This window comes from Helianthus annuus, chromosome 13 (assembly GCF_002127325.2).
Source record: "Helianthus annuus cultivar XRQ/B chromosome 13, HanXRQr2.0-SUNRISE, whole genome shotgun sequence".
NCBI classification, from domain to species: Eukaryota; Viridiplantae; Streptophyta; class Magnoliopsida; order Asterales; family Asteraceae; genus Helianthus; species Helianthus annuus.
The window spans coordinates 60,903,477-60,928,524 of NC_035445.2; the positions used below are offsets into that span (position 1 = coordinate 60,903,477).

The following is a 25,048-nucleotide window of genomic DNA, read 5'->3' on the forward strand; positions in this document are numbered from 1 at the left end:
AATGAAACTTGAGGGGTTAAAATATGTAAATAAAATTGAATAGTAAAAAACTCTCACAAGATATTTTTGCTAAATTAAGGATAGATAATACTATGGAAATGAATATGTGTACCTTTTTATTTCTAGCTTGACATTTAGCAATCATATTACCTTATAAACTTAAAGTACAAAGTCGGTGGCATACGCCACCGACATGCACATGCCATTCCCCCTTTTCACTCAAATGCATATGCCATTTTCCTTTTTCATACAATACTTTGAGTAAAATACATTTAGACTCCTTGCTTTTAGTTTTTTTAAATTGTGTTTTGAGTCCATTTTGATATTTTCTCTTTTCACCCATACTTTGAGTAAAATACATTTTGACCCCTTGCTTTTAGTTTTATTAAATTGTGTTTTGAGTCTTTTTCCTTTTCAAGTTAAACTTCATGCATATGCCATTTTCCTTTTTTCACACAATACTTTGAGTAAAATACATTTAGGCCCCTTGCTTTTAGTTTTTTAAATTGCGTTTTGAGTCCATTTTGACATTTTCTCTTTTCACCCATACTTTGAGTAAAATACATTTTGACCCCTTGCTTTTAGTTTTGTTAAATTGCGTTTTGAGTCTTTTTCCTTTTCAAGTTAAACTTCAGTTTTTCACCCATACTTTTAGTAAAATACATTTTGGCCCTTTGCTTTTAGTTTTGTTAAATTGTGTTTTGAGTCCATTTCCTTTCCAAGTTAAACTTCAATTATATTGCAATATTAGACCATTGAGGTTTAATCTCAAAAGTTTATAATGTTTCAACTTTATTGTTGTACGGTATATCTATACATTTTTAGCTTATTGCTTTCTTTAATTATTTCCGTTCGCTAATTGCTTTTTTAAAAAACTAAACGTTTGGATTCAACCATACATTGAGTTGAACTAAATACGTCAAGACATGCGCTTTCATATGGTTTGCGCATGACATAGCGCTTGGACTAATCTATTTGCAACGTGCCTATGACGCATCGCCCGTGGATTGCATTATGAATATTAAAATTTATGTGTCGGTATAAATTCGAGTTGGTATACGTTTCGATATAAACTCTTTTGGGGAACAAGTCAGGTCAAATATATTTGGTTTTTGATTGTTTTATGTATGTTTTCCAATTCTACGTTTCGACCATACCGCAACACGCTAAGAGTATAATTTTTTCCGTTGATATGAATATCACTTTTAATTACACGTGTTAGTTTTCCCTTAATACACATTTTATGCTTTTTGTACGTTTCCTATGTATGAGTCGGGTCACACATAAATACGATATACTTTACATTTTTATCCAGCTACAATGCTATTGAATTAAATTGAATACGTCAAAATGTGTGTTTTCATATGTTTAACGCATTACATAACGCTTCGACTAATCTATCCGATGTTTGCAATGTACTTGCGTCGCAACGCGCGCAGGTTTCCCACTGGCTTTGCCTCCCTGCCCCCATACGTTCATGATGTTGCAATTGTAGCCCCTTGACTTTGGTATATTCAGTGTTTCATAAAATGACAAATTTAGTCCCTAAACCTTCTACTTTGGATTTCCAAAACCACAACCTCATCTTTCAAACTTTGCTAGCACCAACACTCTACTTTGGTTTTCCACCATCACCCCTTAGCTTTTACACAGTTACGCCACCAACCCTTTTCTTTTACATTTCCACCTACACCCCCTCATCTTTTACACATTTCCGTCACCACCCCTACCCCTTGCACTATTACTCCATTTTTACACCCGCGAAACTTTAAAAAATTTGCAATTGTAACCCCTAGACTACAACTCCTACTTTTGCAAATGATAATGCATTGTGTTTTTCGAAATGTCTTTGACATTGTTTTGTACACTTTGTGTCTACCTTTGTGATTTACATTTTTTTTCTGTAATTGTCTTTTACGCACTGAGGTTTACGAATCGTGTTTTGTCTTACTATATGTTTCCACCCGTCGCGCGCCGCCGCAGCGCGCGGCGGGCAAAATCCTAGTTTGATAATGATAAGTTATATTCGTCGTATATCATTTCTCTAAAGTTATTCTACAAAAGCTCATAAATAAAGAAATTTACAAAAAAATATAATTAATCACAAAATATAACACAATATCGAGCAAAATACAATATAATATCGAAATACATAACACAATGTCAAAGAAAAAAGACACAATTAGTCACAAAAAAGACACAATGACGCAAATATAGAAAAAATACAATAATAAATAAAAAACACAATGCTTAAAAAAAAGTCTAAAATTTACAAGCTAAACATCTAAAAACGAAAACCTAAAATCTTAAATAGTAGAGTTCGATAAGACGTTTTCAATGCCACTTAAATGAGGTTAATCGGAGTCCATTTAATACCTTTATTACGACTTTTTATTTTTAGAATACTTCACATTTTATCCTAACCCCTTGTCTTGTAACCTAACTTTATTTTTCATCTTATTTTTATGCATGTAAACACCCAAAATGCCATGTCTTATATTAAAATGAGTTTGCATAACTAAAACGCCATATGCTGTTTTTTTCAGGAGTACCGTGTTCAAGCTGGAAGGAGTGTCAGAACTCTCAAGGGTGATTTGTGAGAGCATGAGACCAGGATTCTATGCACACGTCGCTTTTGTTTTATGTTGGGCGAATATCCCCAACTATGAAGAAAGATACAAGGCTCCAGAATCACTCTCAAGAGTATTTTGCACAGAAATAATGTTGGTAACTCTTTTGCTATATTTAATTGATGCAATTATATTATGACTTTGTTTTGTTGTTAAAAATGTGGTTCTTCAAAATTACAGAATACGCCCGCGTATGAAATGTCACACCCCAACCTATTGCGGAAACATCGGGGTGCGAGCACTAAGCGTTCAGATTGCTCATGAGATTCCATAACACTAGATGTTTCAATAGTAATTAAATTGATTTCATGCATTGTCTAAACCATACAATCATCACACTAAGTATCAAATTACATCATCAGCAAATATTGTCTCAAAGTCTCTAGATTAACTACGTGACGTTTCTAGGCATCGTCCTAGCTTGATTCCATTAGATCCCGTAGCGTCCTATCAGCCTGAAACATGTATTAAAATATCAATACAGAGTATTGGCAAGTATACAAGTTTGAATAATAGCATAATAGATTTAAAACAACTCATATCCACAGCGTAAGTATAAAAATAGTTTCAGCCGTGCTAGTGTCGTAGTCCACGCAGCGATAGCTCAAGTATCCCGATGCTTTGGTGTTTACCCAAGACTCAAGGTAAACTAGAATCCTCCTAACAATACCCCCTGAGAATAATGGGAGGGGTGCATCTCCTATAGCGCTACTATTGTTAAGGCGGAACTACGCACTCTGGATTAAGCGTCACATAGCACAAGAATCAAGAATCAAGAATCACAAGTTTCACTTACACGTAGGATAGAGTTTAGATTCAAAAGTTTCAAGTATCGTAGTTTATAGAATACATGTTACATCCCAAGGTTTAAAACAAAAAAGGATCGAGTATACTCACAGTGATTACTTAACAGTATAGACTGTTATTGGATCAAAGGAGCTCGTTTTAGAATTAGCCTGGTTAGATTACAACAGATAAGAGTCGGGCAGAATAACGAGATTGCGCAAAGTGTCGGATCAGTCACTGGATCGGATGGCTGTCCGATCGGATGGCTGTCCGGTCGGATGGCTACTCGATCGGATGGCTATCCGATCGGGTTGCCACTCGATCAGGTTTTCCCAAGGTTCCAAGTTTCTGAAGAGGGTTTCAAAGTGTTGAAGAGTTTCAAAGTCTCAAGTATTTAAGTTAGCTAGACAACTATTACCCGATCGGGTGGCTGTTCGATCGGATGGTCATCCGATCGGATTGCCACTCGATCGAGTGATCCTTGTCCTGTTTGTAATTTTATAAAATTTCTAAGTTTCTAGACTAACGATGACGGCACGGGACGTATTGAGACAATGGTAAACTCATCATCTTGCAGCCCTCCTGATCGGATGGGAATCACCCCTGTCCGGTCAGTCGTCTGTTTGTAACGGTTTATGTCACAATCCGTTCCATAGTCGTCTTCTTCGGTAACAATCCGTTCCCAAACCTACTCTAGACCACACATCGAGTCCACAGTCCGTTTATTCCCAGATTTCCACCGTTTAAAGTAAAAGTTTGAGAAAAAGATGAAGAAAACTTAGGTTTTATTTATGAAATCCTAGATTTAGCTTAGATTCGGTGCAAAACACATGAAATTTCTTAGATCCGAGCTAGATCTTGCCAGGAATGACATTATATAGTCAGTTTGTACAACCACCATGATGACATCATCCTCAAGAACTCAGGACCAAGAGATTTCACGGTGAAAAGTGTGATTTCAAAGGTGAATCGTGTAGAGAATGAAGTATAGATCAAGAAAGTACAAGAATCTAGCCTAAAACGTACCGGAATCGTCAAGAAAAAGGGAGAAATGTAGTGTGCGTGCGTCTGGTCGAGCAGGGATGTCACATCACTGAAAAAGGTGATGTGACAGGCCTATTTATAGTGTGAGAGGGAAGGCTAAGAGGGTGCACTCGGATCGGATGGCAGGTCGATCGAGTGGCCATCCGATCGGGTGGTCATCCGATCGGGTGGTTATCCGATCGGATGGTCATCCGATCAGATTGCCACTGGGTCAATCTCATCCTTTCCGCGTTCCCATGTTTGATTCGTTTCGCGAGTTAGATTAAGCGTTGCGTTGCGTATAGTTTGGTAAAAGTATCACATTACTAGACTACATCATAAACACAAAAGTTTCCAAGTTTCTTAAATTCCGCCAGTGACAAGACTCTAGTCTCTCGTTCAACAAAGAATCAAGGTTCACGAGTCTAAAGAGTCAAGCACCAAATAAATATCAAGAGTCAAGAATCATAGCTTCTCAAGTATCAAGAATCAAGAGTCTAGATTTCCAAGTATCAAGTATCAGGAATCATCATAGTATTAAAAATCAAGTGTCTAGATTAAGCATCAAGAGTCAAGTATCTAGATTTAAGTGTCAAGTATCATAGTTTAAGTATAAAGAATCTAGATTTAAGCATCAAGTATCCCGTTTCAATAAGATTCAGAGCCAAAAGTGTCAAAGTATCCACTTCTCATAATTACAGGGACTAGAACTGACAATAGACAAAAGTTCAGGGACCGATCCTGCCAAGAGCCTAAACTTTAGGGATGCTGGGCGTTACAGTCTCCTCTCCTTTAGGAGATTTCATTCCCGAAATCTTAGAAGAAGACTGCTCAAAGAGCTGCGGATACTTAGTCTTCATATCACTTTTCAACTCCCAAGTGAATTCGGCGCTACGCTTTCCTTCCCATCGAACCTTAACAATGGGAATTTTGCTGCGCCTCAAACGCTTGACAGCTTGATCCATGATTTTGACCGGTTTCTCCACAAATTGAAAAGCCTCGTTTATTTGCAAGTCTTCGAGGGGAACCCGCAGTTCCTCGTTGGCTAAGCATTTACGTAGGTTAGATACGTGGAATACTGGATGCACGTTGTTTAGTTCTTGTGGCAAGTCGAGTTTGTACGCCACCTTGCCAATCCTTTCAAGTATCACGAAAGGACCCACATAGCAAGGAGCGAGCTTTCCCTTCTTTCCAAAACAAACTACTCCCTTCCAGGGAGATACCTTGAGAAGAACTCGGTCACCAACAGCAAATTCCAGAGGCTTCCGCCTATTATCAGCATAGCTCTTTTGTCTGCTCCTAGCCTTGATCAAGTTATCACGGATCTGGAGAACCTTATCCGTTGTCTCTTGAATGATTTCAGGGCCAGTAAACTGCTTGTCACCAATCTCATGCCAGTTGAGAGGAGATCGGCATTTGCTGCCATACAAAGCTTCGAAAGGAGCCATCTGAATACTGGAATGATAGTTGTTGTTGTACGAGAACTCAATCAATGGTAAATGTACATCCCAGTTACCACTAAAGTCGATGACACAAGAACGGAGCATATCCTCTAGGGTTTGAATAGTACGCTCGGTTTGTCCGTCCGTCTGAGGATGAAAGGCCGTGCTAAGATTCAAGTGCGAACCCATAGCGGACTGAAATGTTTGCCAAAGACGCGAAGTAAAACGACCATCACGGTCAGAGATTATGTCGAGAGGCATGCCATAACGGCATATAATCTCATCGGTATAGATTCGAGCAAGTTTCTCCACTTTGTAATCTTCACGAATAGGAAGAAAATGGGCCGATTTGGTCAAACGATCAACAATCACCCAGCTGCTATCATGACCAAAAGGCATACGGGGTAGTTTAGTAATAAAGTCCATAGCGATGCTATCCCATTTCCAAACTGGGATCTTAGGTTGCTCCAAGAATCCAGAAGGACGCTGATGTTCAGCCTTCACCTTCGAGCAAGTGAGGCACTTAGAAACATACACGGCAATGTCCTTCTTCATACCAGGCCCCCCAATATGTCGAACGCAGATCCTGGTACATCTTATCGGCACCTGGATGGATAGAGTATCGAGATTTGTGAGCCTCATTCATAATGAGCTCACGTAGATTATCGCTATTTGGTACCCAGACGCGATTGAGATAGTACTGAAGACCATCAGATTTAGTTTCGAGTTGATTAAAGTTAGCGCCAAGAACTTCAACAGATAGACTTCCTTCATTAGCTGACGAATATTGAGCTTCGCGAATACAAGTATGCAAGTCACTAGAGATACGAATAGTCTTAAAATGAGTTTTACGACTAAGGGCGCCGGCTACTACATTCGCCTTGCCAGGATGGTAGCGAATTTCGCAGTAGTAGTCATTTAGTAATTCCACCCAACGCCTCTGTCGCATGTTCAGTTCTTTTTGGTCAAAAATGTCTTGAAGACTCCTGTGGTCAGTGAAAACCACGCACTTTGTACCATACAGGTAGTGTCGCCAAATCTTTAACGCAAAAATAACCGCACCAAGCTCCAGATCGTGAGTAGTATAGTTCTTCTCATGTACCTTTAGCTGACGAGAGGCATAAGCAATAACCTTGTCCCGCTGCATGAGCACACAGCCCAGTCCCCGGTTCGAGGCATCATAATATACCACGAAGTCGTCATTGCCATCAGGAAGAGTCAACACAGGAGCATTGCATAACAAGTCCTTAAGAGTCTGAAAGGATTCCTCTTGTTCGGGACCCCAAATAAAAGGTTTCTCCTTTTGGGTTAGAGTAGTGAGAGGAACAGCGATTCTAGAAAAATCTGCGATGAATCGACCGTAATAACCCGCCAATCCTAGAAAAGAACGAATCTCAAACATGGATTTAGGCGTACACCAATTCTTCACTGCCTCGATCTTAGAGGGGTCAACATGAATTCCTTGCTTACTAACGACGTGACCAAGAAATTGCACCTCATCGATCCAAAACTCACACTTAGAAAATTTGGCATATAGACGTTCACCACGTAAGAGTTCAAGCATAAGACGTAAATGACGAGCATGATCAGCTTTAGACCTTGAATAGATGAGAATATCATCAATAAAGAGTATCACAAAACGATCCAAATAGGGTTTACACACACGATTCATAAGGTCCATAAACACGGCGGGTGCGTTGGTCAGTCAAAAAGGCATGACAACGAACCCGTAGTGTCCATATCGAGTACGAAACGCAGTTTTAGGAATATCATCTTCGAGTACACGAAGCTGATGATAACCAGTACGGAGATCGATCTTAGAGAAACAGGACGCGCCTTGTAGTTGGTCGAATAGGTCATCGATACGAGGGAGCGGATAACGATTCTTCACGGTAAGCTTATTAAGTTCACGGTAGTCGATACACATACGGAAGGAACCATCCTTCTTCTTTACGAATAAAACGGGAGCACCCCATGGGGAGGCACTTGGACGAATAAAACCTTTATCGAGAAATTCATGTAGTTGGCTGGATAATTCTTGCATCTCAGAAGGTGCAAGACGGTAGGGAGCCTTGGCGACAGGAGTCGCGCCAGGTACGAGATCAATGCGAAAATCAACGGATCTAGGAGGAGGAAGACCAGGAAGATCTTCAGGAAAGACATCAGTGAAATCACACACCACTGGAACGTCGCCGATGTTCTTCCCCTTGCCCTTTCGTTCCACCACGTGGGCCAAGAAGGCAAAGTTCCGTTTACGTAAGCTTCTGCTCGCTTGGGTGCATGACATCAGCCTCTGTCCTTTTGAAGGTTGGTCTCCATAGACGTTCAAAGTATCACCAGACGGAAGAGGAAGACGAACGAGTTTCTCGTGGCAAACAATCTTAGCATGGTTCATACGTAACCAGTCCATACCGATAATAACATCAAAGCTACCCAAACGCATGGGTATGAGATCAATAGAGAACATGTGATCATTAAGAGTCAAGGAACAATCACGAATGATAGAATTTACAATAATCGACTTCCATTGGCAACCTCAACCGAGAACGACTCAGGTAACTTAGAGCGTGTACAGTTTATCAAGGACTCAAATTCTACGGACACAAAGCTTTTGTCGGCACCAGTATCAAATAGGATCTAAGCATAAAGATCATTAACAAGGAACATACCATTCACCACATCATTGTTGTTGCGAGCCTGATTAGCATTGAGATTGAATGCTCGTCCACGAGCGGCTGCTTGTTGATCTTGGTTTAGATGGGGGCAACGATTACAAAGGTGGGTGGTATCACCACACTGAAAGCATGCACGGACAGCGTTAACTGGACCTGGGTTCTGCGAAGGAGCTGGGAGAGCTGCTTGAGCTGCCTGAGCCAGGGCTTGCTGACCTGGCTGTGCAAGGTTAGCTTGACGACAGTAGGGGGTCGTGTGACCATAGCGGTTACAGTTGGTACACAAACGGCATGCAGAAGCAGCAGGATGATGGAAGTTGCAGGTGGTACACTTTGGATGAGCACCAGTGTACTGTTTCTTAGCTTCAGGAGCAGCAGGGTTAGCAGCAGCAGTAGCAGGAGCAGGTTTAGCAGCAGGGTTTGCAGCAGGAACAATAGCATTGCATCCTGAACCCTGAGATTTCCTTTTCTTGTTCTTGCTGCCACTTGGCTGCTGGGTAACTTGATTTGCAGACTTGGAGGGAGCAGGTGTAGCAAACTGCTTATCACGCACGCGGTTGTTGTTCAAACTCGCTGCCAAACGATAGACTTCTTCAATAGTTTCAAGCTGAGCTGCCTCAATAGAATCGCGCATAGCGGGAGGTAGGCCATTGATGTACTTGGTTATCATGCGCTTAGGAGTAGAAATGTAACACCCCAAAAACGGGTTTGGTAATCAAACCACGTAAATAGTAAAGACGGGTAAAATACTGTAGTGGAAAAAAATTAACCCGGTAAATATTATGATTTAAATAAATAAACTAGATGATAATTAAAAGGAGAACGAATACTTTGAGAAAAAAACAAAGTATATAAAAGGCCCGAGTTAACGGGACTTGAAATAAAACGTGTTATAATTTCCCACACCCACCAAGTTTACTAGGAATAGTTAACCTAGTTAGTAATGGGTAATTAAATGAAAAACTATGAGATATAGCTTCTTTTATAATAAATGAAACAAGAGGGACTAATATGGTCAAGAAGGGAAACTTGTTTTTATTTAAAATTAAAAATAAAACACAACACACACACACACTTAGTGTGTGTGTGTGTGTGTGCGCGCGTGTGTGTGCGTGGATCGACCAGAGGAAAGGGGAAAGAGAAGCAAACCCTAACTCACTCAAGAAGCATCAAATTGAAGATCAATTCGAGCCTGAAATCTGCAAATAAACACATATTAATGATCACCTAGTCGTGGGGATCACAAGGTATGTTGAATTTTATGATTTGGTGATACTTTGAGATTATGATGAACAATCATAATCGAAATTCTGGAATGAATGTTGATGTATATAAGTATTATTGTGATGAAATCTTCATTTAAAAACAAATCCTAGTTGAAAACTTGATGAATTGGTGTCAAAACTAGGGATTTGATAATTACCCTTAGGGCTGTAAACGAACCAAATGTTCAGCGAACAGTTCGTGAACCGTTCGGCGAGAAGTTCGTTTATGTTTGTTTGATTAGCTTAACGAACGAACACGAACAAAAAATTTCGTTCGGTTAGCTTAGTGAACGAACACGAACAAAGGTCTCGTTCGTTCGACTGCGTTCGTGAACGTTTGGTAATATGTTTGGTTACGTTTTTTACGTACCTCCGTTCGTGTTTGTTTGATTATAGTAAAAAATAATAAATTATAAACCTTTTATTTAAAAATATTAAAAACTTGTAACCTTTTTTTTTTCTAAGTTAGCTAAAATTTAGACATTCAAGACATCTTTTTAGGATACTTATGTCTAAGTTAGTTAAACTTTGAATAATTATGTCTAAGTAATTCTAGATAATAATGTCTAAGTTAATTAAACTTGATTCATCATTTGGTGGCTATAGTAGACTTCATGTGTTTTGATGTATCATTTGATGGTTGTACTTAAGTACTTATGTCCAATGTTTAAGGTTAACAATGTTTTTATTTGTCACACCCCCAAAATCCACATGCGGAACACCACCGCTTTGGAGGCGTGACTGACCAGGATCCAGCCACTAATCATACTGAGCAATGATTTAATAGTAGAAGTATTTACTATCCAAAGTAGTTAGCAACATTTCAGTTTAAGTTCGATGATTAGTTTAACAAAACAGCGGAAGCATAAACCAAATAGTTTTAAAGATAGTCCTTAGTTCAAGATAGTTAAACCCAACACGCGGGTTTTGACGAACACTACACATCCCCAAGCAGCAGCTCCTGAGTCACTAGTTACCTGCAAAACATGCAGTAAGGGGTCAACAATAATGCTGAGTGAGTTCACTAGTTGTCCAGTTTTAGTTTACCAAAAACTTAAGTTGTTTAGATAAAGCATTTATAATCACGTTGTGGGGAGCTACCCCATCTGTAAGCTCACTAAACTGTAGATACCGAAACTGTTGACGGAATAATATCGTGCCCCGAGTCAATGTCTATCGTCATTGACCATGTTGCAAGGTCTACTAGTTCACGCCCGATCTCCCCCGGTCACGGTGTGAGGTTGTCAAACCTAATAGCGCTATCAACTAATAACCCGTTCGCCCCCGGCGACTAATCGGTATTTTAAGCAGGGACTTAGAGTGATAGAGTTTCGTTTAGTATAGCTAGTTGTGATTTATAAATAATGTCCAAACGTATCTCCCCTGGAGATAGTAGTTACCCATTCTGTTTTCCCCCGGAGTAATGGGTCAAAAGTATTTTTCCCAAAGTTGGTAGTTTGTTCGTGTCCCTCCGCGGGACGCATGCTTTTAGTGTGTGAACTCACCTTGGGTTGCTCGGCAGATTAGGTTACTTGTCAAACACGTTGGTCACCACGTCCTAACATGGTTACCGGTATAGGTCAGGTTTGGTGTACAAGCATTCACGTATAAACTATACACATAACTGGCACGTAACACGCATACAAGTAAACAGTCATGGGGTTATTGGGCCGGCCCTAACATTCACACATTCAAACAGAACACATAGTCCAGTTAACAGGTAGCCCATATTACACATTATGGCCCAATAACCAAAGTGGACAGCCCAGTCGCAACCAGATGGTCTCGAGTCGCAACCAGGAGGTCTCGGCTTGTCACGCTGTGGTTGCGAGTCGCAACCGCGTGGTCTCGAGTTGTCATGCTGTGGTTGCGAGTCGCAACCGTCGTAGTCTCGAGTCGCAATCGTGTGGTTTCGAGTTGTCACGCTATGGTTGCGAGTCGCAACCGTGTGATCTCGAGTTATCACGCCGTGGTTGCGAGTCGCAACTGTGTGGTTGCGAGTCGTAATGCTGTCCCTTTCATGTTCACGTGTTGATTCAGGTACATCAGTCCAAGTTGTACTATGAAATCAGGCCCAAATCAGGAAACAACCAATAAGGTTTCCACTAACACTTTTCCTAATCTAACCATTAATCAAAATAGATCAAACTTTGCCCTTTTTGAAATCTTCAAACCACATTCAACAAGTTCATCACAAGTGCATAGTTTTCTAGGGTTTTCACCTTAACATAATCATACATTTGGACCGAAAATCACATATTTCTAACAAGATTATTATGCAAGAACAAGTAAAACATACACTTTGTAGCCGAATTCTTGTGTTTAACAACCTCATATTGCAAGAAACAATGAAGCATAGATTGGTTGGCCATGAACACTCTTAAACTACCATTTTCTAGCCATTTTAAACATGTTATCACATATTTTCAAACTTTACAAATCAACCTAAGAATCATGCATAATACTACTAACCAAGCATTTCATAGTTCATTCAACACACATAAGTCCTATGCGCATAATAACAACACTAACCGGTAAGAAGGAGAAGGAGCCGAAACAAAGGAAAGGAACCGAGAAGATGGAGTGTCCGAGTGATGATCTTGACCGAGTTTCTTGTCCGAGATTCTTGAGCTTGAACCGAAAGTTGGAGGAGAATGGAATGTTGTTTGGGGTTTTCTAGTTGAGAGAGAAGAGAAGTGTATGTGTGGATATGTTTGTGTAACAAATGAGGGAAGTGAGGAGAAGGTTGGGATTATATACCAAGTGTCAAGTTGGTTAAGGGGAGGGTTTCGGCCCAAACCGGTTACGGCCCGAGAGGCCCACTCGAGACCGAGTGGCCCACTCGCAACCGAGTGGTTGCGAGTCATGGTCTCGACTCACATACATATATATAATACGTACATACAACACACATTATGCAAATAAAGATCACGTTTTCATTTAATAACATATATATATACACAAACCTATTACAAGGTGTTCGTTCGGGAAAAAACCTAGAGTGTCACATTATCCCCAAGTTTTAAGAACTTTCGTCCCGAAAGTTAAGGCAGCCACTGCCAAGCTAGCGTGTTTCAACGGGGTGTCACATCATCCCCCCGTTAGTTTGGAATTTCGTCCCGAAATTCGGTTGTAGCTTCAGTGCTTGGGGTTTCATTAGGGAACAACTGGGGATACTTGGACTTCATCTGGTCTTCCCGCTCCCAGGTAAACTCTGGGCCACGTCGTGAGTTCCAACGAACTCGCACGAGAGGTATCTGGCTACGTTTGAGGGTTTTGATCTCTCGATCCGTGATCTCAATCGGTTCCTCAGTAAAGTGTAGCTGTTCATCAATAGTGAGTTCCTTGAAAGGAATTATGAGTGTTTCATCTGACAGACACTTCTTCAGATTAGACACGTGAAAAACATTGTGCACTGCACTCAGCTCTGCAGGCAGGTTCAATCTATAAGCAACCTTACCGATTTTCTCGGTAATTTCGAATGGTCCAACATATCGTGGATTCAGCTTGCCTCGTTTACCGAAACGAACCACACCCTTCCAGGGTGAGACTTTAAGTAGAACCCGGTCCCCGACCTGGAATTCTAGCGGTTTCCTACGCTTATCAGCGTAGCTTTTCTGACGGTCACGAGCTGCCGCCATGCGTTGTCTGATCTGGGTAATCTTTTCCGTTGTATCTACCACTAGTTCTGGGCCTGTGAGTTGACTATCACCGACTTCTGCCCAGCAGAGAGGTGATCGGCATTTACGACCGTACAATGCCTCAAAAGGTGCCGCCTGAATACTGGTGTGGTAGCTGTTGTTGTAGGAGAATTCTACTAGCGGTAGATGCTTCTCCCAGTTCTTGCCAAAATCGATCACACATGCTCTAAGCATGTCTTCCAGGGTTTGGATGGTGCGTTCAGACTGCCCATCCGTCTGTGGGTGGTAAGCGGTGCTCATGTCCAAACGTGAGCCAAAGGATTTGTGCATAGCTTGCCACAACTCGGAAGTAAAACGAGCGTCTCGGTCGGAGATAATAGAAGTTGGCACCCCGTGCCTGGAGACTACTTCCTTTAAATAGATTTCTGCCAAGGTAGAAAACTTGTCTGTTTCCTTAATGGCCAGAAAGTGTGCAGACTTAGTCAATCGATCTACTATCACCCAGATAGTATCATTCCCGCGTTGGGATCTAGGTAGCCCCGTAACAAAATCCATGGAAATTTGCTCCCATTTCCATTTCGGGATTTCGGGTTGCTGGAGTAGGCCTGCTGGTTTCTGATACTCAGTCTTGACTCTTGCGCAGGTCAAACATTTGCTAACGTAAGCTGCTATGTGGGCTTTCATGCCAGGCCACCAGTAAGTGGTCCTTAAGTCGTGGTACATCTTATCTGAACCAGGATGTACTGAATAACGGGACTTATGGGCTTCGTCCATCACCAGTTCTCGTAGATCTCCGTAGAGTGGGACCCAAATGCGCCCTGCCACATAGTAGGCGCCGTCTTCTTTTTGCTCTAATCGTTGTCTCGATCCTCGCAGGGACTCAGCCCTGATGTTCTCCGGTTTCAGAGCTTCAGTCTGAGCATTTCGAATCTGGGTAGGGAGATTAGACTGGATGGTAAGTTGTAATGCTCGCACGCGCTTGGGCGTAGTGTCCTTTCGGCTGAGGGCGTCTGCCACGACATTGGCCTTGCCCGGATGGTACTTGATGGCGCATTCATAATCATTCAAGAGTTCGACCCATCGACGTTGTCGCATGTTTAATTCCTTTTGCTTGAAGATATGCTCGAGACTCCTGTGATCGGTGTAGATAGTGCACTTGGTACCGTACAGGTAATGTCTCCATATCTTAAGCGCAAAGATCACTGCTCCTAGTTCCAAGTCGTGCGTAGTGTAGTTCCTTTCGTGCGTCTTAAGTTGTCGAGAGGCGTAAGCAATAACTTTGTCGCGTTGCATTAACACACAACCGAGCCCATGGATGGATGCATCGCAGTAAACCACAAAGTCGTCAGTTCCTTCAGGTAACGAGAGAATAGGAGCACTACAGAGGTTATCCTTTAGTGTCTGAAATGCGGCTTCCTGAGCTTCACCCCATATATAAACCATACCTTTCTGAGTAAGAGCCGTGAGAGGCTGAGCAATCTTTGAGAATCCCATGATAAATCTTCGATAGTACCCTGCTAGTCCCAAGAATTGGCGGACTTCGGTCGGAGTCTTAGGGGTAGGCCAATTCTTTATAGAGTCGATCTTTGCAGGGTCGACGTGAATTCCATCCTTGTTAACCACGTGCCCAAGAAAATGGACTTCTCGAAGCCAGAAGTCGCATTTCGAGAACTTGGCATACAGTTGCTCATTGCGAAGGAGTTCGAGGATAAGGCGTAGGTGCTGTTCATGCTCTTCTTGACTTTTCGAGTAGATCAGGATGTCGTCTATAAACACGATCACAAATTTGTCGAGGTAAGGTTTGCACACTTGATTCATGAGATCCATGAATACCGCAGGCGCGTTGGTCATTCCAAAGGGCATAACAAGGAATTCATAGTGACCATAGCGAGTTCTGAATGCAGTTTTGGAGATATCTTCATTACGGACCCTTAGCTGATGATAGCCTGATCGCAGGTCAATCTTAGAATAGTAGCTCGATCCTTGCAACTGATCAAATAGGTCGTCGATTCGCGGGAGAGGGTAACGATTCTTGATGGTAACCTTGTTCAGCTCACGATAGTCAATGCACATTCGGAACGTGCCATCCTTCTTCTTAACAAAGAGTACCGGTGCTCCCCAGGGCGATGAACTAGGGCGAATAAACCCTTTATCCAATAGTTCCTGTAGTTGAGTAGAGAGTTCCTTCAATTCTGCAGGGGCTAGACGGTACGGTGCACGAGCTATGGGTGCTGCTCCGGGAGCTAGCTCGATTTGGAATTCGACCTGACGGTGGGGAGGGAGTCCAGGTAGTTCCTCAGGGAATACCTCGGGGTAGTCACGCACTACTGGAAAGTCTTCAATCCTCTTTTCCTTTTCCTGCGTGTTGATGACAAGTGCTAGGATAGCGGTGTGCCCTTTTCGTAAACACTTCTGGGCCTTCAAGAATGAGATAACGCCGGAGATTTCTCCGCCTTTGCCACCTTGTACAATAAGAGGTTTGCCAGAGCGGCGGGGAATACGGACTGCTTTCTCTTGACAGAGGATCTCAGCGCGATGCTTGGATAACCAATCCATGCCGATGACGACGTCGAAGCTTCCAAGAGTAACAGGGAAAAGATCGATGCTAAACGTCTGACCAGACAATTCTAGTTTGCAGCCTTTGATAACATGTGAGGCCTCGTTGTTTCTACCATTAGCTAACTCGACGATATGATGAGAACTTAGTAACGAAAGCGGACGCTTAAGCTTCTTACTAATACGTAGGGACACATAACTAGCATCGGCTCCAGAATCAAATAATACAGAAACATAACGATCATCGAGTAGGAACTTACCCGCCACGACATTGGGGTCATTCCTCGCTTCGCCAGCTCCAATCACAAAGCCCTTCCCCTAGCACCATTCCCAGCATTGTTGTTCTGATCGTTGTTTCCAGCTCCCTGATTGTTGTTGCGGTTCTGGTTCAGTTCAGGGCAATTCTTCTTAAAGTGCCCCTCAGCTCCACACTGGAAACAACCCTTAGCGTTCCCATGATGTTGTTGCTGCTGGTTCTGCCCCACAGGACGTGGACTCCTACAGTCCTTGGCCTCATGCCCCATCTTGTTACATCGCTGACACTGATTTTTCCCACAAGGCCCACTGTGATGTCGATTGCACTTGTTGCACTTGGGGTGGTTACCGCGATAGCCACCCTGTTGTTGAGTGCCCTTGTTGTTTTCAGTTTTCCTTTGCTGTGCTGGGGCCTGAGTGGGGTTAGCATCCTTGCTTTGATTTCTTTCCCACTTACGCTTGTTGTCACTAGAACTCCCGACAGTAGCACTGATCCTTTTGGGCAACCTGCCCTCTTCTACGGCCTGATCAGTAAGTTTGTGAGCAAGTCGAACGATCGGCTGAATGGCAGTGAGGTTGGCTGAAGTTACATGGCTTTGAATTTCTGGAGCCAAACCCTTGACGTACAACTCGATTCTTCGATACATGGGTCGAGACATGTTTGGGCAAAGAGCAGCATAGTCATTGGACAGCTTGGTGTAGGTTTCAATTTCTGACCCAACCATCTTAAGCGCATAGTACTCGTTCTCAAGTTTGTGGATGTCATCCCGGTGACAGTATTCCTCCTTAATCATGTCCTTGAAATCCTCCCACGCAGTAGCATTAGCAGTTTCCAACCCAAACATCTGAATCTGCGCCTTCCACCATGTCACACCCCGATTTCCACGTGTATCACCGGTGGGCCCGGTGGGGATTACCGTGACGTAGTTGGAGACATCATAGTCAAACCACACAATATAATAATGCACAGCGGAAGCATAAAGATAATTATATTCAACTATTGTTCGTAATATCAAATGTATTACAAATAGTCGAAAGGTATCCACAGGGGATCAAATAATAATATCGAAAAGTATTGTTCAACAGACTTTGACATCTAAAGCTTGCAAGACTTGAATAATGATGCCTGGAGTAGCCAGCCTATTACGTATAGCACCTGCACTTAATCTTTTTGGAAAAATACGTCAGTTTACACTGGTAAATACACTCAACTGACTCATTTTGGAAAATGATTGAAAATTTATTTGAATGCACATGGCACAAAATATCTTTTGATTAAAATACCCAGAGGCAAGATTAATCTTTTTATAACTTGGGACAATCATAGTTATGATCCTGTATACAGATTTACATGTTCGTTGTACGTTCAGGGCCCGATGTAGAAACCGAGTCATGATTAATAGACACATCACAAGTATAGGCCCACTGAGCGTGAGATACCGTTTCCCTTATGCAACTGTCAGGTGTATGCCTACACCACGTGCATAAGACGTGACCATTTTATAATACAATGATGTCAAGGATATCCGGGACATGGTCATTAACCCCTAAAGGCTTTTGTTTCAAACAATACAGATCAAACCGGGTTACCTCAATGATTTAATCACAATCCGATTAAATATTCAATACCCGACCAAGCGGTATTATTATACCGTATCCCAAGCCCGTATAGGGAAAATAAGTTAAGAGTATTTACCTGAGCTAGCTCCTGTCTTAAATAGCAAGAATAATAACTCAGCCGTATATTCTAATCAGTAGTCGCAAGTACTTTTACTGGGCTCCTAATCTGGAACGAAGGTTTTATCAACCTATTAGAATCCTAACGGGTCTTTATAATAGCCGTAGCTTAGACCGGTCAGTTTCAAAGGAATATATACGGTTTAATCGCGTGAAAGGCGAAAACCGGGAACAAGTGGTGATTTCGCCCAAACAAGTTCGAAGACTTGTTTTATATGGGTCTTACATTCACACTCTGGATTTTGGGGTCAAAACAATATGGTTTGACCCGCATCGGCTAATTCATGTAAACTAGTTACGTACGCCGAACCGTACGCGCAAAAGGCGCATCGGGTAACCGTAAGAGTCTTACGCTTGTTTCCTAAGTTAATATGCCTTAAAGAGGTTGTGGTATCAGTAGGATACCTTCCGTAATGCCCGTAACGAGTTTTTGTCCTTTATACGCCCCGTAGGGGTTTTTCGGTCATTTTAAAGATTCTTAAAGGGGTTTATGAGTTCTACAGGGAATCTGAGTTTCCCGACCAGTTTATACAGTCTAAAATACTTTATTTATTATTTAAAATCAGAAGCAACTGGAATCGGGTCAAAAGACCTTATAGAACTCAAGTTACGGCCCAAAAGGGTATATTCGGTATTTACCGAACCGTAGCCATAACCGTAGGTTATGAGCAGGGTAAAAATGATTAAAAATCTTTAAAAATCCCCAATTATTATTTTACAACAGTGGGTAAAAGTTTTGGGGACGAAATCTTGGTTTAGGTAGGCGTTATGCTAAATGCGCTATTTAATTACCAAAGTTTCGAAATTTGCGCCATTTGGCATAACTCCTATTCTGGACCTCGGATTGACATGAAATTTTAGGGACATGCTTAGAAATCAGTAACCAAGGTCATGATCCGTTCTCATGTCCGAAAACCTCGTTTAAATTTATAAAGGGCGTTACGGTCAACTTTTAGGCGATTAGCGGAAATGCGTAAAAGACTCGGACAAACAATGAACCGGTCACAGAGGGTTATACCATCATGTAACCTGGTCCTAAGAGAGTCCTAAGGCATATCTATACCTCACTAAAACGGGTCAGAACTGAAGTCAATGCAAAAGTCAAACTTTTGCGACATTCGGCTCCGAACCGGTTCAATATAGCAAATGGTCGATTCAAACGAGCGCAAACAAGTTTATATACTTAATATCATGTTTTATGAGTGTCTAAACAGGTTTCATAGCATATACATTACAGATTATGCAAGATTCGCCAAAACGACATTCTGTTGACTTTTTTTTTAGGTGCACGTTTGACTCGACATTTGACATGGTTAGAGTGGTGATCAGGGGAAACCCTTTTAGGGGTTTATTACCCACATAAATACCAACTCATAACTACTTTTGATCCGCAATAAGACTGAGCCATTACGGATTTATTTTGAAGTCAAACCGTAGTTACGACGGTTTGGTTTCTAGTAGTTATCTAAGCATAAATCAAACTACAAAGGATCTAGACGACTTACAGAAGTTGGGTCTTGCTTAGAGTATACAGAGAAATGCTTGAGAGCCTTTAGAATGACCAGAGGAGTGTGTTTTGAGTTGTGTGTTGGTTATGAACCAAACATGCCCTTTTATAGTAAGGTTTCACAACAAATTTTGACACACAAGTCCCCCAACTAACCCCAACCTTCCAACATGTGTCCCTAGTGTTTAGGAGTTGTTTAGGGGTCACTTTGAAGGTTTAAATGCAGGTCATGGCTTTTAGAAGGCTGAACAGCCAAGTTAAGCATGTTTCTGCATCTGGGCGCCTGACGCGGCCCGCATGGGGGAACCATGCACCTTGTACGCGGGTCGCCTGGTTTTTAAAATCATGCGCGTATCTTAGGGGGCTCGCGGCCCGCCTTCACTTACCCCAAATCTCAACGCGGGTCGCGAGAGGGTGGTTTTTCAAGGCTTTTAAATCTTTTGAAATGATTACGAGAATCTGGTAATTAATAACGAAATCTTTCGTAATCATTAACCTGACCTTTCGGGTTTTGAAGGGGTAACTTGAATATTTTATAATCATGACTAAATCTTGGTAATAATGATAAAATCTTTAGTAATAAATAATGAAATCTTTAGTAATCATCAACTTGACCTTTCGGGTTTTGAAGGGGTAACTTGAATCTTTTATAATCATGATCAGAATCTTTGTAATTAATAACCTGACCTTTCGGAACCGAAGGGGCAACTTTGCGATTTGGCCCTTGGTTATTTACAACTAAGGGCCTCGTGTTATTTATATGTATTATTCAGTCCCTTGGTTATTTTCAATATTATTAGAAAGGTTTTAACCTTTATTATTGACGCTTTTTACCCCTCGCATACGGATTTGATCATAACTTTCTCGTTTTAAAACGGAACTTCGCGAAATTTATATATTATATTCTAGTGAGCGTATTTTACTGTTACGAAGCCCCGGGTTCGTTAAATGGTCACTCAGAGGTATAATTAAACATGTTGACACGTTTAACCCCTATAGCTTGTAATCTCTCACTTTCTTTCGCGTTTCGTTTCCGTACGATCCATGATTTATCCGTTTGAAGGTACGAGCATCATTTAGGGATACTATAAAGTATATTACCCTTGATTGACATTTATAATCCTCGAATTTACATATGTTCAAGGTTTGTCAATTTTAGTCCTTCAATGCCACATGTAAACTTAGGACACGTGTCGGCACATTATTGGACGCAAAAATTTCGAGGTGTTACATCCTCACCCCCTTAAAATAAATCTCGACCCGAGATTTACTCAAATAATTTGGGGTATTTTTCTTTCATCGTGGATTCAACTTCCCACGTATTTTCGGGATCTCTCCGGGCATCCCATTTAACCTTTACTATAGGCACATGTTTTCTTCTAAGCTTCTTCACCTGTCGGTCTTTAATTGACAAGGCTTTACCACAAACTTCAAGTTCTCATTTATACGTTCATCAGTATGAGGTATCATCAATGATCCATCGGTGAAGCATTTCTTTAGATTGCAGATGCGGAGCACATTGTGAACTCCATTGAGCTCTTCCTGTAAGTTCGACTCATAGGCGTCGGACCCGACACATTTGGTAACATTGAAAGGTCCTATGTATCTCGGGCTTAGCTTGCCTTTCTTCCAAACCGCATCACTCCAATTAATGATTCTGGGTGTACGTACTCTTCTGCCTATCTCGGGCAGACTTGAGTTGGCCTCGAGTCTGGACAATCTTGTCCGTTATTTCGAAGGCTATTTCTGGTCCTGATAGTTGGACCTTTACAACATCCGTCCAACAAACAGGCGATCTATACTTACTACCGTATATGCCTCGAAAGGCGCAGCCTTTATGCCGGTACGGCAGTTATTGTTGTAGGAGAATTCGATTAGTGGTAGGTCTCATATTAATGATGCAGTCCTAAACGGGATATGCATCTTAACCCTTCTCACCTTTCGGGAGATAAACAGGATAATCTTAGAAAGAGATAATCGAGATACAAGGAGACTACAGAGACTTTCCATATTTCAGGCTCCTGTTCCTTCATTATTATTTGTGTTAATACGTGATATGTTTATGTTATAAGTCCATGAATTCCTTATTTCGGAACGCTTTACTTGGACAATATTATGGATATCTTCTTCGAATACTACTAGTCGATATTTGTATACTATGATCATTGGGGTAGTTCCGGGGTTCCATGTATTAACTTCCATACTGATCAGGCATGGAAATAATCTATGGGACACGCCAGTATACGCCAATCCTCATATGGTACTTTTATCAAACATAGTTTGGCATTCGTAGGTGATAGAAAAACAATGAGAAATAATAACATATGTTGTCGTACTCTATTGCGAAGAAAGAGTACTTTTAGATTTTTCGGAAGGATTCTTATGAATTTTCCATCCGTAGGTTTTTACATTATGCTAAATATATAGGGTTTTATGAAACGTTTGTAAAAAGCTTGCTATATTTATTGTTTATGAAGGATTTATTGGTATCTGATTCAAAATAAAACTTTTGGCATTTAAATTTATGATAAAGGTTAGGGAAAGTACTCCAGATTTCTAATGCCATTAAAACAATTTATTAGTTGCAAACCAACAACTGTTACTCTTTATCTACATGGCCTTAATATATACTAACCATGGTATTTATAGACCATATAGGTTAATATAGTACTAACATTCTCAATGAACGTTATTTAATATATATATATATATATATATATATATATATATATATATATATATATATATATATATATTCATTATGTTTAGTCTAGGTCATGAAAGACCATAAACGGCATTTAAGGTTCGGCCGAATTCATCATTTTCTTGACAGGGGATCAAAACGTCACTTCTGTCTTTATTATATTGATGAATTTTTTTTTTGGACAGCTCAAAAGTCTGCCACGAGGATATCAGAACAGAGTGATTTTTTTTTTTATAGATACAACATCGATCTAAGATTTGTTGGAGCGTTTTCTTAGGTACAAATGACAAATTCCTATCTCATATCAAATGATTGAGATCCTAAACATGCGGAGTCAATAGTTCTCAACAAATATGATCTCTTATGGAATTATATGTGCCAGTAGTAACTATTTTCTTCATAACCGTTTGATAAGAAAGGTACCCGCTGTATCCTTATAATACTGCGCCATCTTCTGGCCGTTCATTCCGAAGACTCATGCGTTTGTTCTTTTGGCTTCTTCGGGTTTCTTCTGATTCTTAGGGCAGTTGGTCTTGACATGCCCCCTCTCGTTACAACCGTAACAGGTTGCATCTTTTAGCTTTTCGCAATCCAGGGTTTTATGTTCCTGTGATTTGCAAATCCCACAAGGTAGGGGTTGAGATTCGAATCTGCATTTCCCGAGGTGGTATTTCCTACAGGTTTCGCACTTGGTCTTCTCAACCGACTGCTGACTGTCTCTTTTTAACCCGGAACTCTTCCTATCGGAGCGACGAGAATTCTCATCCTCCCTTTTTCTCTTTCCATTTTCAGAGGCCTTGGCAGCCATGCCTCTGACTATATCAAGTGTAAGAGATAGCGACAGGTCTGCCGCTGACCTGAACGTAGTAGGCCTTGAGGCCTTAACACTGGCCTTGATTTCTGGGGCTAAACCCCCAATGAAGCGAGCAATCCTCTTTGGTTCCGGTGTTACTAGGTAAGGAACCAGTCTGGACAGTGTATTGAAATTGGTGAGGTACGCTTGACAATCTAAATTTGTCATAACCAAGGATATAAAGCCAGCTTCGATTTTCTCAATTTCATGTTGAGGACAGTAATTCTCTTTGATAAGAGTAACGAACTGATCCCAAGTCATGTTGTACAAAGGGATTTTCCCGGTGGCTTGAATCAACGACCGCCACCAGGCTAAGGCCTCACCCTTAAATGATTGCGACACGAACTTGACCACATCCCTCTCAGCGCATCCGCTGATGTCCACAACCGTATCCATTTCATCTAACCATGTCATACAATCTACAGCTCCATTCTCCCCAGTGAAATCCCGGGGTTTACATGAAACAAAGTACTTGTCGGAGCAACCCTTATCATGGGGTCCTTGATTCAGTATGATCTGTTGAGACGGATCGCTGTGATTATTAGAAGGGTGACGCTCGTCATCTTCCTTCTTGGGTTCATCCTTCTTGGAAGGAGGCTTCGAATGTGGTATAGATAGGGTCCTACTACGAGTCCCACTATACTCTTCGTACTGCCGCTCTAAGGCCTTCTTAACTGCGTTGTCTACCAACGCTTTTAGTTCAGCACCCGTTAAATTAATTCGGGCGTCATCATTGTTCTCCATTGGGTGGCTATTAATTTTATCTGAGCCAGCCATTTAATTGAACTGTTACATAAAACAAGGACAATAGTTTACTTGGGAGCTTATTATGGAATTGTCTTTTATGGCAATTCATTAACCATGGTAACTGAGACCATATTTGGTTAATTTATTAATCACATTTGTTTAGGATTTGTATTATAACTTAACCTAATTATAAAAACAATAACTGTTTTACTAGTGGCACGAAAGGCCTAGTCACATGGACGGTTTAATTTATAAGTCATGATTTCAGAGAATTAAGGTATTAAGGTTTGAATTGCATTCAGTACCTTCTCTTGACAGGGAGTTGTAGACTTCAACTGTCTTTTGTCTTTTAGGACAACAGGTATAGCCCGTGGGCATTTCCCTTCTGAGGGATGGTTATAATATGATCATCTTCTCAGATGCTATTAGTCGAGATCGTATGGATCCTACCGATTATTTTGCTTGGACCTGGTCCAACACTTTTAGACAGGAGGTCACAGACCACCACTGTCATTGTCTTATCGGACAACAAGCTTAGCCCGTAGGCACTGCATCACTATCGGATGTTTATAATGTGATCATCTTATAGGATGACACAAGCCGTGATTTCTAAATCACTAGGCCAGATAAGAAAATTGGAAAAATCCAATATAAGGATGACTGTTGTGATTTTCCCGAATCACATTTGTCAATAGTGTTAACACGTGCTTAGGTGTTAACAAGGATCTGAATCCCTTGAGTAGGTTTCACCATCTTGGCCGTGTAGGCTAGGTCTCACCTTTAAGATTCTTTTTAAACTGCATACTGGCAGGGAAAAGAGGGATGTTTATTTTATTCAGGATTTTTATCATAAATCCTAATTTAATATTATATATAATTATGGCACAAGAGACCAAGTCACAGGGACAACTTTATATTATCAACCTTGATTTTGTAGAATTAAGGTATTTAGGCCTGAACGTGTTCTTGCCTTTTCTTGACAGGGAGTTGTAAGTTACGACTGTCTTTATTAAAATTTCTGGCCTGGGGGCCTATCAATTAACATCTCGTAAGATGTTAAGACATATAGTCATTGCACTGATGATACGTTCAGCGGTCACAGTAATGACATGACGACATGATCAGTGCCATTAATTTAATCAACTGTCGTTCAGTGGTCATAATAATGACATGACGGCAGGATTAGCACTTAATTTAATCAACTGACGTTCAGTGGTCATAATAATGACA

At 41.2% G+C, this 25,048-nt stretch overlaps 1 protein-coding gene across 1 annotated transcript; it reads right to left on the reverse strand.

Moving 5' to 3' along the window:
• Positions 1–22,693: 22,693 nt before the first annotated feature.
• LOC118485766 (zinc finger CCHC domain-containing protein 9-like) lies at positions 22,694–23,848 on the reverse strand. Its single transcript, XM_035982208.1, has 2 exons — positions 23,488–23,848; positions 22,694–23,034 (listed from the first exon to the last, which is right to left on the reverse strand). The coding sequence occupies exons 1-2, from the start codon at positions 23,846–23,848 to the stop codon at positions 22,694–22,696; spliced, it is 702 nt and encodes a 233-aa protein (XP_035838101.1).
• Positions 23,849–25,048: the final 1,200 nt, after the last annotated feature.

Bases quoted from the DNA above. Each gene is read 5' to 3' on its own strand.
- LOC118485766 (XM_035982208.1), bottom strand. From the start codon at position 23,848: ATGGCTGGCTCAGATAAAATTAATAGCCACCCAATGGAGAACAATGAT. The intron at 23,035-23,487 runs GTATGACATGGT...CACTTGATATAG, and splicing joins GGAGAATGGAGCTGTAGATT to TCAGAGGCATGGCTGCCAAG.